This window comes from Mauremys reevesii, linkage group 1 (assembly GCF_016161935.1).
Source record: "Mauremys reevesii isolate NIE-2019 linkage group 1, ASM1616193v1, whole genome shotgun sequence".
Lineage (NCBI taxonomy): Eukaryota > Metazoa > Chordata > Testudines > Geoemydidae > Mauremys > Mauremys reevesii.
In genome coordinates, this window is record NC_052623.1 from 197308943 (window position 1) to 197323391 (window position 14449).

The window sequence follows — 14449 nt, forward strand, 5'->3', positions numbered from 1 at the left end:
AAAGAAGACACATTCTCCAGCTAGATATAAGGGCATGTCTAGGGATAGGCTAACGGCTTATCTTCACTAGCAACTTAGCACAAGGTAAAGCTCCAGGACACCTGCCCACAGGCAAAAATCCATCACTTGTGTGTGTAGTGGTGGCTAAGTGGAGACAGAATGGGGGAGAACTTATCAAGGGGGACAGAGGATGTAATAGGAAGCAAGGAGATGAAAGAGAGTTTTTTTTTCTTCTTGTTCTTCGGGTTATTTTTTTCCCTTTTAGTGAGCCCTTATTAGGCTGAGGAATTACTCTCCTTTAGAACTAGATTGGGCAAAATTCTAGAAAATGTGCTATAGGGAACAGTCCTGCAATGTCTCTGAGATCTCTAATAGGTGCTTTCTGTCCCTGATATGTCTGAATAATGGTTTGGTGTTTTGATATGTCAGACTTGGAACAGTTCCCAGGCACGCTGGGCTGTGCCTGAGAACTCTGGGGTTGTTGTGAGTGATATGAATCTCAGCACTTATTTTGTATAAGAAGGGAGAGGAAACAGACCAATTATGGCTCAATATAGTCACTGCCAGAAGACCTTTAAAAAGTTCAGCAAACAAAAATATCCGATATTTACAATTCCCATCAGATGAGGTATAGTCTCTGCTTTGAATCATTTTCTGGTCAAGAGAGGGGATAATGAAGAACCTGCAAAAATCTAAAACCATGTGGATCAGAATATGGAATTCCTGAGTTCTAATGTCTCACTGTATTGCAGAGGACAAACTACATACCTCTCTGTATCTGTTTCTCCATGTATAAAATAGGAATACTTGCCTACCTATCAGAGGTGTTGAGTATTGATTGATGGTTAATGCCTGTATAAAATGGCACAGATGTAAAGCACTGAACTAGTGCCAAGAATTAAGTATTGTTTGTTAGGTTCAAACCCAGAAGAAAGAATTTGTGACCCTCCCCAGTATAATAGCCTCAAAGGTGCTATTTGGACATTTAGGGAGGAAGAAGAGGGGAATAATGTGGCTTGCTATGTGGCACATAATAGTCTAGCCTCCTGTGGGCTGTAATACTTTGGTCTAATTTCAGATGTTGGGTTTAGTGTGCGGGTGCTGGGTGGCATAGGTGGCCTGTGATATAGAGGAAGACAGACTGGAGGATCAGGTGGTCCCTTCTGGCCTTAAACTCTGACTATAATCAGGAGCTTATTGAGGGGAGCAGACAGATCTAGTGGTCACAATGGGTCATTATGTACTACCGCTGTATACACTCATCCATATAGAAATACGATTCCATTCCTGAAAATGCAACTCTTTCGGGAAATAAAATATTACTGGAGGTAATTAAAACTTCTGTGGTGGGAGGGGAAAGAATTCCTTACCCATAATGTCTTTTGAATATTACTCCAAAATTAGGAGAAACCAGCAGCGTACCATAGACACGCTGCAGTCCACCCTTGATTCTGAAGCCAAGAGCAGAAATGAGGCCATCCGGCTGAAGAAGAAGATGGAAGGGGACCTCAATGAGATGGAAATCCAGCTCAGCCATGCTAACAGGCATGCCTCAGAGGCAACAAAGTCTGCACGTATGCTGCAGGCACAAATAAAGGTACCCCAAAGAGCTGCCAGTCCGAACTACCCAACTACAAGCAAGGGCTGGGTTCTATTAATATGTAGCAATTCAAACAGAAAAAACACACACAGAGCAAGTACTTTTACAGCAATAATTATTAGTACAAATTGAGACTCTCTGTTCCAAAAGATTGGGTGCAGTTAGAGTGCCATGCAGAGCATGCCAGTCCTCGGGGTGTGTCTGCTGCAAAGTACTTCTTAGCCTATAACTTCTTCAAAGAGCTTGATAAAAATTAAATCAGATTCTGCCCGAGGGTCTCAGGGCCTCAATGGATGGACTGCCCTCTGTGAGGGGGAAAAGCAGCAGTGCAAGGAACTTCCTCTCCCCACGTGATGGGTCCTTTAAAGGAGTAGCCATTTGACAGGGAGTCAGAATGGCCAGATGATCTGTGTAGCTTCATTTAACTTAATTCTCCAGAGCCTCTGACAACTGGTTTCCTATTAAGCCCTGACACCATTTTAAAGTCAGGTTTCCTGGAGACTCCTTAATCCCTCACCTGCACTCCCCAAAGGATGAATCCACAATACCCCTCACGTGAAACCACCACTGACTTGGAAAGTTCAGTTCATGCCTAGCAGGCCATGAAAAACTACTATTTCTCACAACATGGAGGGTGGGGGCAGGGAGGAAGTCTTTTTCAGTACTTTTCTAAGCAGGAGCTAAAACAGCTTCAAGACTGTCTGGATGAGTCCCCACTCCACATTAAGTCAGATTTTCAGAGGCTTTGGCAGTTAACAGCAAAGACTTGAGCTCAAAGTAGGGTGACCAGACAGCAAGCATGAAAAATCAGGATGGGGTGGAGCATAACAGGAGCCTATATAAGAACAAGCCCTGAATATTGGGACTGGCCCTATAAAATCGGGACATCTGGTCACCCCTAAGTTCAAGTCCCATCATTCTGGTGTGTGAGAATGCTGCTGTTTCTGCTCCAGGACCTGCAAGTGCAGCTGGATGATTCAGAACACCTGAATGAAGACCTGAAGGAGCAGCTGGCGGTCACTGACAGGCGGAACAATCTTCTCCAGTCAGAGCTTGATGAGCTGAGGGCCCTGCTAGACCAGACTGAACGTGGGCGTAAGCTGGCAGAGCAAGAGCTACTGGAAGCCACCGAACGTGTGAACCTTCTCCACACCCAGGTTGGATTTCACTGGGGGGAGGGGGTGGTTTCCTAAACTGTGTGTGCACTAGTCTCAACAAGCAGCAGTAGTGGCTATTGGGGAAACCTGAAGACTGCACATGCCAGAAAGATATGAACTCCATAGCCACCAACCATCAGTTGTCAGAGGTTTCATTCATTCCACTAAAGGAAATGAGTTAGTCTCTCTCTCTCTCTCCATATTATACTTCATTCCCATCATGCTATCAGTGCAGAAGTGATCTAGCCTGCTATAATAAACACTTCCTAGAAAGGGTAAAGATGGAAGTCAGATGATAACTGGGTCTTTACCTTCTTCACAGGGTGTCATAGAATTTCAGACTATCTTACTACTAGTGTTTACACTCAGCAATGTTAAAACGCAGTTGGTTTGTGGATTGTATGGAAGCTATTTTGATGGTGGGCAGGAGAAGCAGTATGTGAGACCTTTTTATGCAAGCTGCTTAGAGAAGCCTTCAGTAAAACATGCAAAGTCCATTCATCATGTATAGCGACATTGAGCAAGACAGTACATTGTAACTGGCAGCAGGAGGCTCCATACCATGTCAAAGGTCCTCGTCAATATAGGGCCATCAAATGGTGGGCTAATGAGGGTTGGGGTGGGGGGAGCAGATAAAACAAGTGATTTGCCCTTGTTGCTTGTTACCTTCTTAAGCACAAGTGAAACCTGTAATTCTTAGCAGGTTCTAGGAGGGCGTGTCTTCCTTCCTAGACTAGGACTTCCACTCCAAACCCCTATGAGCCAATCTCTAAATAATTAACTATCAGCAGGCTATGAAAGCTTGTCATGCATTAGCAAAGCTTGTGCTGCTAACACATTATGTGCTACCTCCTGAACTGCCGCCACAATATTGGATTTCCACTTTAATCACCTTTTAGAATAACTGATTATGGGACCTTCATTGACCAGAGCTGAAAACACTGCACCAGCCCCCTATTTCAGTGTTTGGCTAATTTTTTTTTGTTTCATTCCCTTTTGCTTGTTAAATATGGCTATTCATAGCTCTGGGAACTTTTTAAAAAAAGATAAAATACACACAATCTAAAGATAATCTACAAAATAAAGCCAGGCCCCTACCATGTTAATAGATACGGTATCCTGTGAAGCCTAGGGAGCTGCAAAAATAGATGTGTGGTCATAGATAGGCTTGTTGTAGGACTTAAACAATTTATGTCCCTAATAATTTTTCTCCTCCTTTTTTTAACAAAAAGAACACAAGCCTTATCAATCAGAAGAAGAAGCTGGAGACTGACATCTCTCAGATGCAGAATGAAGTGGAGGAGGCTATACAGGAGTGCAGAAATGCTGAAGAAAAAGCCAAGAAAGCTATCACTGATGTAAGTAGACTGGCTGCTTGTTCCCTTTTTGCAGGTGTAGCATCATATTCTGACAACACTTCACTCCCCCTGAATTTCCATTTCTGTGGCTATGAAGAGGGGAAAACAGTTTATTCAGTGGGCTCCAGAGCTAGCTGAAAGAGGTTAATGCTGCCCTGGTGCAGAAAAGAGAAACATTTTCTCCTTGGTCAATTTCTCTTCTCCAAGAAGAGGCACATCTGCTGATCCTGAAACTCTGGGTTGGATCATGTCACCTCCAATAGATCTTTGCATCTGGACAAGCTGAGCCAGTTGGGAGTCCACCCACCAACTTCCACTTGGCAGCTGCGTAGATCACAAGAAAGGCTCTGATGGGTGGGAGAGGTCAACATTCCAGATTCCCAAAAGAGTAACTTGAAAGTCAGATGCCGTCCAGAGATGTAGGACTCACATGACACTACTCTCAGCACAAGACTTATGGTCAAGAGAAGAGAGATCGAAGACATCTCTTGGAGAGCAGAGCAGTCAAGTTAGTGTTGTTTCAGCTCCAGCAGAACTGGAGAAATCAATGTTGCCAGAATAGTTATATCAGCAAACAATGTGAAATCCAGGGACCCAGGTTTAACAGTGTTGAGTCCCCACGAGATGTACACCCAGAATTCCTGGAGAAAGTTCCTCCTGTATCTTTTTCCCAACTGTTCCTCAGCTGGTCTATCTCCTTAAGAGGTGGGAGATGTCACCAGTTCAACTCCAGTCCAGTTATTACCTTCTGATGGCTGTTCAGTGACCTATCCAAAACATGTTGCTGGACCTTGGTGTTATCACATCTGTCTGTTCAGAAATAGACTCATTACACCTCTATTAACGTCAGCAGAAAGACCCAAGACACAATAGAACATGGCCTCTGAACTTTTCATCCCTAGATGTGGTGCCTCCTGGTCACTGATGGCACAGTCTGGGGAAACTTCCCTGACACTGCCCAGACTCTACCTGTGCTATGGATAAATAGAGAATTGGTCTTTCGGGCCTGTTAGCTCAGCAACTTTCACAAGTAGTGCATCCAGATCATTTTTAGTACAGCCTGTATAAAATGTGTGTAACAAATGGCATTCATCTGACAGAGTGGGTATTCACCCACGAAAGCTCCAATACGTCTGTTAGTCTATAAAGTGCCACAGGACTCTTTGTCGCTTTTTACAAAGGCCCAGTTTTATTCAGCAGGAAAGCCACATACAGGTATTGAAGTAAGAAGCTAGATCTAAAATCACAGAATTAGAAGAGAGAGATGGAACAGACCTATTAGGTCACATTGTCTGTCCATCAAATCTGCCTGTGAAAGACAACTCTATACAGAGTTCTCTCTAGTACTTTGTTCAGTCCAGTGTAAATGACACAAACAGTGGGGCTTCCCTCACTTCTCTTACGAGCCTCTTCCACAGTCCAACAGATCTCACTGTGATGTTTTATTTTAGGCAGCAATGATGGCTGAGGAGCTTAAAAAGGAGCAAGATACTAGTGCCCACTTGGAGAGAATGAAAAAGAACATGGAACAGACTATTAAAGATCTACAGAAAAGACTGGATGAAGCAGAGCAAATAGCACTGAAAGGTGGCAAGAAGCAGATACAAAAGCTGGAATCCAGGGTAGGTTTTCTGTCCTGTTTATAGCCACTGTCACCTGCTTCCAAATACTTCATAAAACTCAGACAAAATGGTTGCTCTGGACACAGTCACTTCTGACCTTGGCTTAGGGACCATCTAAGAACTCTTTAGATATTATATTAAGAGTAAACTCTTTTAAGAATCACACCTAGGCCAGGCGTGAGATCCACATGGACCCATCTTTCCCTTTTATCGCCTAACTTGGTTGGCATAGCAATGCGGTTGTTGTAGACAACACCAAGTATATGATAAAGCTCATGCTTAAAATAAGGCATTACGTCTGAAAATGGCAAAAGCCTTTATGCGTCCAGCTTAGCTTGTGAACTCTGGAGTTTTTGTGTGTTTGTACAATATCTAGTGTGTTGGGGTTCCAGTTCTGATTGGAACCGCTAGTGCAATATAACCATTATGTAATAAAAATGCATAATAAACCAGGTAGAAAAGCAACATCTACAGGGAAATTTTGAACTACTGCTGAAGCACAGACTTGGAGATATGTGACAAAGGGTCCTGCAAAGATGAGTGTCACTTAAACTGTAAATTAAACTACTTGATGTTTAAACATGTGGAATTACATAATGTTTCTTCTCTTGCAGGTACGGGAGCTGGAAAATGATCTCGAGAATGAACTCCGTCGCAATACAGAAGCCCAGAAAGGAGTCCGCAAATATGAGAGACGCATAAAGGAGTTGACTTATCAGGTACTGGAGCAAAACCCCCAGTCCTTCTAAGTATTGTACTAAACTGTGGGTCCCTGGAAGAAATGTTTTCTTTCAAAAACAGTCTTGAACTGCATTCTTCTCCCAGTGGAAATCAGCATTGCTGAAAGCTTTGTCTGTGCTAGTGAATTTTAGAAAAACACTTTCCAATGCTACCCTCAATTAACCTAAACAATAGTTAATCTAGTGTAGTTGGAGCGTTGGCATTTTTAACACAGTGCTATTTAAACCTGCTGAGGAGCAGCTGTATGTACCATTTTTCTTGATGCATGAGAAGGAGACTCCAGCTCTCTCACTCAGGTGTTGACCCTGCTAACCAGAATAAAATAGATTAAACTTACTTTTGTCACTGGCATAAAAAGATAAGCTTCCACATGCACAGGGAGAAGATCTGCACTGGAGTGCCATTTTTATTCTATAGAGTAGAAATGCCCTTCATCATCTCTGCATTATCCGTTAGGGAGTCTGTATCACTATGCTTGATACTTTCTAAGTATATTTCCTGATAGTTCTTTCCACTGCTCAGTGTTGCTTTTACTGTTGAAACAAATACATACCCTTGGTCAGTCCACTAGAATATTTTTTCTTATCTCTATATATAGTGATACTAGTTGAACTGTTTTGTTTCAAAGTCCTAAATTTCCAATGTGATAGAAATAATTGCCTCACAAAACTTACTCGGTTTGTGACATACTCATACCTTCTGCCTGTACATATCATTAAAGCCTTTTTTTCTGTTTGCTTGGTGTAGGCAGAGGAAGATAAGAAGAATCTGACCAGGATGCAGGAGCTGATCGATAAGCTGCAATTAAAAGTGAAAAGCTATAAGCATCAAGCTGAGGAAGCTGTAAGTGACAAGAACAGTTGTGACATGGAATTGTTTGCTTATTTTTTAATCAAGTCATTTGAGCCCACATCCCCAGAGACATTTAGGCACCTCCCATTGAAACCAATGAGAGTTAGGCACCTAAATACCTTTGAGGATCTGGGTCTCAGGGCCTTCATATACTAAAAATCATTTAGCAGCTTTATTAAATATATTCAGCCTAGCAGAAGATCTACATAGTACTGATTTACACTGTGCACTTCCTACCCATTCCATCTTAAGCAGCTTGCACTTGGTTGTTGTGTATGGATATAGTTTTCAGGGGCTGTCTTTCTTTGTATCCTAAGCAAGGGGTTTGGATCAATCAAAGCAAAACTTTTCATGACATTCTGTTAACCCGCTAAGTCAGGGATCACTGAAAAATTCCTATAACGTAGTTCCATGTTAAAAGGGTTTTTTCCCATCCTGAGAGTTTCCCTTAAAATGGAGAGTACTGCAGGAATCAGCAAAACATTTGAGTAAATGTTTGCATCGCAAAGGTTGGTTAAGCCCCACAGATATTTGCCGTTTAGTCTCACACACTTGAACCTTGCCTGATACTGCAGATCACCATTTTCAAACCTACAGGGGAAAAATGTGTCTAATCCTTTGTCTTACCAGGAAGCACAATCCAATCAGTATCTTGCAAAGTACAGGAAGCAGCAACATGAGCTGGATGATGCTGAAGAACGGGCTGAAATAGCTGAATCTCAAGTTAATAAACTGAGGACCAAAACAAGAGATATTGGGATAAAAAAGGTATGGTTTTATTCTGCAGAATAAGTGAGTCTCTGCATGCTAACACATGTGCACACATACTTGCAGAGGAAGGAGAACTGATCAGCACAGCTCTACAAAGGTACTATATGAGATAGGAAAATTATTCCATATCATAAATTTGAGATCAAAATATGAGTTTTCATTGCAGCCTTCTATTTTTTTTACATTATGGAAAAACTTAGGAAGGGTGACCTGAACCTTATAACCTGCCAAAGAAACATGTTCTTAATATATCCCAACACAAACTTTGTTACTTAAGCAGCTGTAACCCAAAGAGTTTTTTTGCTAAACATAATCAAATACTATTCTTTGATAGTGGGTATTCAAAAGAACCATCTCTTGCAATGTAACATGGATTTCTACCTGTCCTATAGGCCCTCTTCCACAATAAAGTGCAGCCTGAGGATTACGGCACTGGCAGATTTTTTGGTTACACACAATTGCACCTTTATCTTGAAACTGCACTTTCAGTGTGGGGGGTGATAGCTTTTGGGGTTGGGTGGAACATTAGTGGTTTGGGGTGTTAGTGACTGGCTGTACAGGCACTCTACGTCATTCATATTTTATTAATATTTGTATGTGGGTTTGTATTTGGAGTAAAGAGAACTTACCACCAAGCTATTGAATAAAGGTTCTAAATTACTTACCTCTGGGGATGTGGTGTGACCTGCAGTTAAGATTGAGAGAGCCTTTGATTGACCAAATTGTAACAGGTGCAAGTACGCTCCTCATCCACATATGGGCCATTGAACAAGGAGTTGGAATTATCTTTGTTTTGTTGTCCACTTGACTTGGAGGCATAATCTAAACTCTGAGGCTCAAGATTTTAGAAATGTTTTGGGAGACCAACCCCAGCCATGATGGGACAAAGAAAACTCCTCTCTCCCCCCAGAACTTAAAAAGGATACCTGATGCAATCACCCTCTCCTTCCTGTTATGAGGTCCATTGTGTGGCAAGATTTTTCTGATTTCCTTTGACTGCTCACACCACAGTAAATCATACTGGGCTAGGTCCTCTGGTGGTGTACATTGATGTACCTTTCTCAACAACAAAGCCACACTGCCCTACGCCAGCTAAGGATCTGGCCTCCTATACCTTTAGGCCCTGTGCTGGGGCTGGAACTATTGGTGAAAATGTGGCTTCCTCAGTGTTGTGTAGCTTTATTTAAAAAAATTAAACTGGGGGTGGGTGGGTATTCGCTCACTAGTTTCTGAAAGTGCATTTTTCTGGTGAATGTCCAAGTTCTTCCAGTCCCATTAATTCACGTTATACATAAAGCCAACCTGTTGCATAGATTTATTAAAATCCATCTTGTGTTTCATTTCATCTTATAAATTATTATAATTTACACTACTACACATAATTGTTTTAAATTAAAATTTGAGTCATATTAATTATTAATAGCAGCATTCATTGTTTGCATTCATCAGCCACTGATAGACAAGTACCTTTTTCCTGCCTTAAGAAGCTCAGTCTAAGAACAAATAAATAGAGGTTTGGGAGAATGGGGTACAGTTTTCCTTGTGAGCCAATTCACTGTAAGGCACGTGGCAAATGTGGATCTTCAAGAGGGTCTTGAAAGCCTTTACTGTCTCAGCATTTTAGCTAAGCTCAGTAAGTCTGTGCCATGCAGACAGGCAGTGTGGAAAAAGGCATGGAGGTGCTGATATGAGAAGTTGACAGATGGGTGGCTGAGGGTGGGAACACCCGCAGAAGGGAGGCAGCAGATGCTTCCACTTACACATGCTTCTCTCCCTCAGGAGAGGGTGGGAAACATGTGACAGCCACCAGTCACGTTGCTTACTGAACGGTGCTCAGATGCTATAGTGATGAGTGCTGTGCAACATAAGAACCTACGTAGAACAGCAGGGCACCGTGCAGCAAGACAAGCTCAGATAAGTAGGGCAGGGCAGCATTATGTGGAACGCTGAAGCTGCTAAGCCTGAGTTATATGCAGTAGCCAACAGAGGGATTCTAAGAGGGGTGTGACATGGTTGAAATGACTGGTGCCCCTCCGTGTACTAAAGTTCCCTAGTGCACTTTGATCACAGCAGGAAAGATCAAAAAGCACTAGGGAACTTTTAGAGCACGGCAGCAAGGTTCACACAAACACTTAGTGCCCAGGAAGGTAGTGATGGATACATATACACCCCGGCTTGCTGCAAACTAAGTGTTCATATAGACAAGCCCTTAGCGAGAACAGTTCAATAGAATGGGCAATATTGCCACAGAACTGTGGTGTACCTCCTAACAGTGCTGCATGAAATTCATAAGCTGTTAATAACATACACAATGGTATCAGGACAAGAAACTGATCTGTATTCTCAGCTGGTGAAAATCAGTATAGCACCTCTGACTTCAAGAAAGCTAATGCCAGTGAGAATTTGTTAATACAATGGGTGAAAGGGAATAGATGCTTTTCTCTGATACTTGAAAATTTACTCTTTAAGAAACTATGTAAAGATTTTCATTCTTAATTGATCATACCGTCTCTCACAAAAATCACATTTCAGGTTCATGAAGAGGAGTAAGTATACTATGCGCTGTGTAACTGAAGACCGAACAGTGTTTGATGCTTCATATTAATTGATGACCTACACAGTTGAAGTAGAATAGGCACCTTAAGAAATAAAAATGAAATGAAAACCCAAACCAGATTTTGCAGTGTTTTTCTTTCCCTTACATTTGTTGAGGCCTGGTCCCAGAGCTCAAAAAACTACTTGAATCCTGCCGATTATCTTATCAGTCTCTCTCTCTTTCTCTCACACACTCACACACACACTCTCCTCCCCCCCTCTCCCCGAAGTTAACATTCTTCATACAGAGAGTTTTAAAGTGACCATGTGCAGGGGACAGCCTTCCACATTTATGGCCCTATGCCACTTACATCCATCCTGTCAGCCACAGTCCCATAACAGTTTCATGTCAGAGCAGAGACTGACAAACTCCTAACCCTCCCTCCTCTGCTCTCCTCTTGGAAAGCTGAGCTTCAGCTCACCAGCTTGACTTCCCATGGCTGTGAATGTGGGCCACTAGAGGCTTTGGCTCATCATAGCTGTGATGGGAGCTCACCACCATGAACTGACTGCAGACAGTAGGTAATTGAGCTCGGGAAGCATCCAGGGTTTTACAGAGGTGGTGGGGTCTTGGGAAGAGATGAGGAGGAAACTGCATGGGAACCCACACGGGGTGATTCACCTATTGCTCCAAAACCTAAGATTAGCCTGAATTTTTTAAAACGGTCTACAGTCAAAGCAGACAGAAAAAAGGCAATGTGACTCCTTAGCTGGACTTGTTTTAGGAAGAATGAGAGAGGGCTTTTCGTGTCATCTGTGCACTGAAAATCAGCTGGCAGACAGAAAAATCTAAAATTTAAAAAATTGGGATTTAATTCCTCAGTTAGGGTAATATACCAATGTTATACGTGGCTTTTTTTAAGGTTTAGACTTTAAACCCAATTCTAGGTTTCCATTAATCTTTTTCCCTATCAGATTATAATTTACTTTGGTTTCCCATATTCACTCTGGCAGCCCTGCATGTCAGAAAACTTTCCTCTGTGGGTGCTGACGCATATTGGGCAATGCTTAGAGTGTGTTTTTCATTTAAAAATTAACAGGGTTCAAAAAGCCTTTCAGAAAAGTGGTATGTTAGGTTAAACCTGGTTCTGATGTTACACTATTAAATATGTGCCAGGCATGGAACCGCTGACTTTTTCATGACAAGATATTACTAGCAATATTATTTACAAATGAGTTCCTAGTGTTGTCAGAGCTGTACCAGTGTGGTGCTCTGCTGTCTCCTTGTTGATATCACTCGGCTGCATGCGTGAGTTCCCTCTGTGTGCTGCCCCAGCTCTGCGCAGATAGCTGACACAGCAGACCCGACGAGAACCCCCAATAACCACAGAGTCCAGTAAGATGCAAAGTCACATTGACTAGGTTTATTGCGATCTCGGACACAATGGCAGTTCCCTGTAGGTTTCTTAGCCTAATTCAGGGCATACTACGAGAAAGTGCCTCTTGGCAAGGACCCGGCTTAGTGGCGGGACTTTCCACTCCCCCTACGGCCGGACAAAAGGCACCTCCCCAGGACTGCATTCTTATACACAGATACAAACAAGTTACACATCACACCTGACGTATTAAGGTACAACCTTTCTATGTAGCAAGTTACAACCTTTCTACGTATTAAGGCACTGCCTTCTACCTTGTACATGTTGGTTCGAACAAAACAACTCTATCCATCATTTTACCCTTTTGCCCCTGTCATTGGGATGGGTCGGCCTGTCCTTTCGTTATCTATGGAATGTTTTAGTATAATATGTTCTAGTACTGTGTTTATACTTCAATATGCTAGGTGAATATATGCTTTTGCAGCATCAGCCCTTTCCGTGCCAGCTTCTGTGAACCAAGCCGGCCTCTGGCTCACAGCTTAACTTTGCTTTATGTTAGCAGAGTCTTGATCATTGCTTTAGTTCAGGCCTCAGGCCTCATACTGGGCCTTTATCAGGGCCTGTACTTACTACACCTAGTACTGGTAAATTCCCAAGAAATTAAATAAACTGAAACAAGCCTAGCCTCCAACACTGGAAAGTGTACCTTATCAAACGTGCAAAAGTCATGATTTCCAGTCGCTCCTAGCTCTGGATTTGTGCAGAATTACAGTAATATATAAGGTCCCCCACCTGAGTTACAAAATGCTGATGTGTTAAAAAATGGCACCAGCACCATGTTGCCTTTACCTGCACCTACAACTGACTTAAAAATTCGAGCTATCTTAATTTCAAGACAATAGTTTCCCATTTCTGTGTCAAAGGCATCACAAACAGAATGGTAACAAGGAGCCCACCTGTACACCCTTGAAAAACATCGGAAATATTAATTCAGTATACAGGTAAGGGTTTTCAGTGAATGAGGAGAGGTCTTTACTCCTTTTCAGGAAGACTAGGTCAGATAATTTGTCTCCCCCGTCACCTGTTTTGGCTTTTTTAAGCCAGTAATGGGTAAGGTATAAATGTATGGCTGTATTTAGTACATCTTCATAAAATTAACGGTAATTCTCAGACCTAAACTGTACAATTGTAGATGTCTTCAAAGCTGTCAGTCCTAGTACATTTCATTAGCACTAATTAATAACTATTTTAAAGAAGTGTTTGCCATAAGGGGCTTAGTTTACAAATATACAATGCACCATGACAATGAGCCTTCTCTTGTGCTTTTGCTGCATGGACAAACATTTTTCCTGAGAACTGTGCCAGTTTTTGTGTACACCTTCTGCATTCAAATTTTCTGCATGCCAGAGTGAGACTGTATGAAAACATTCACAAGATACTCATCTCTTTTCAACCATCTTTTTTATGTTTTGTTCGGTTGCTAATAGTTCAATGCAACTAAAGTGCTTCCTTGTTTTTGTTTCCTAGTGCAACTGTACACATTGTACCTAAAAGAGAATGCAAAGAATTCTCCTTGGCTCTAAGTTTCTATTTACTTGAAACCTCAGACAACTATTCTGCCTCTCCTGTGCAAGTTTGCTTCACACAGTCTTCCAAGAAACTCTTTCCGTGATTATTTGTGTCCTGAAAGTCAACACAAATACTTTACCACCGTTTACCACACTTTGTGATATATAAAATTAGTCAATTGGCATCACATGGGAACAACAACAAAAATGCCCATATAAGTCTCATTGAAGAAGCAAGCATTTTCCACTGGTATTAGCCAAGTGCAGGAAAATCATAGATGACAAGGATGGAGAAACACTCTGGGGTCTTCTCGTCCACGCTCCCCAATAAATATGGGGAACAATTAAATGCCCCTGGGTTTAGAGAGAGCTGAAACAATGCAAGCCACCTCCCAAGGCACTAGACTTCATGAGAAGGCCTGAGAAAGAAGTAACTTGGGCAGCACAAGAGGGGTTCCCCTGGGACTGATTACAAAAATCAGGGGATTGAGTGACAGAGCTGCCAGTGTGTCTGTGTGTGTCAGAAGCAGATTGGACCAGAAAGTGAATGAAGCAGTGAATGTGGCCCTGGGAGGAAGTTAAGAAAGAGACCTTCTTTGGGGCACAGTCCTGGCAGGGTTATATTGATGACAGTGTTTGAATTGAAAGCTATTAGTGTAAAAATTGATGGGTAGGGGGCAGGGCTGAGTGGTCTACCATTTTGCTGCAGGCTGTGGACAGTGGTACCCGTCAGGAAAAGAAAGGGCTATCCAGACTTTGTCCTCATGCCAGCAGGGGCACTTTTCCTCTCTTGGCCACCATCTTCCAGCACCAATTCCTCCTCCTCCAGCCAACAAAATCCCAAACAATCGCGTCTTGCTTCAGAGACC

The 14449-nt window shown here is 42.3% G+C and overlaps 1 protein-coding gene across 1 annotated transcript in view; it reads left to right on the forward strand.

Moving 5' to 3' along the window:
• MYH15 (myosin heavy chain 15) overlaps positions 1 to 10765 on the forward strand; it is a 66458-nt gene extending 55693 nt beyond the window's left edge. The window contains 8 exon segments of the mRNA XM_039525165.1: positions 1405 to 1597; positions 2554 to 2757; positions 3990 to 4115; positions 5567 to 5737; positions 6352 to 6456; positions 7226 to 7321; positions 7961 to 8098; positions 10634 to 10765. Coding sequence (XP_039381099.1) covers positions 1405 to 1597; positions 2554 to 2757; positions 3990 to 4115; positions 5567 to 5737; positions 6352 to 6456; positions 7226 to 7321; positions 7961 to 8098; positions 10634 to 10651 — 1051 coding nt within the window. The 3' untranslated portion in view covers positions 10652 to 10765.
• The last annotated feature ends 3684 nt before the right edge of the window (positions 10766 to 14449 follow it).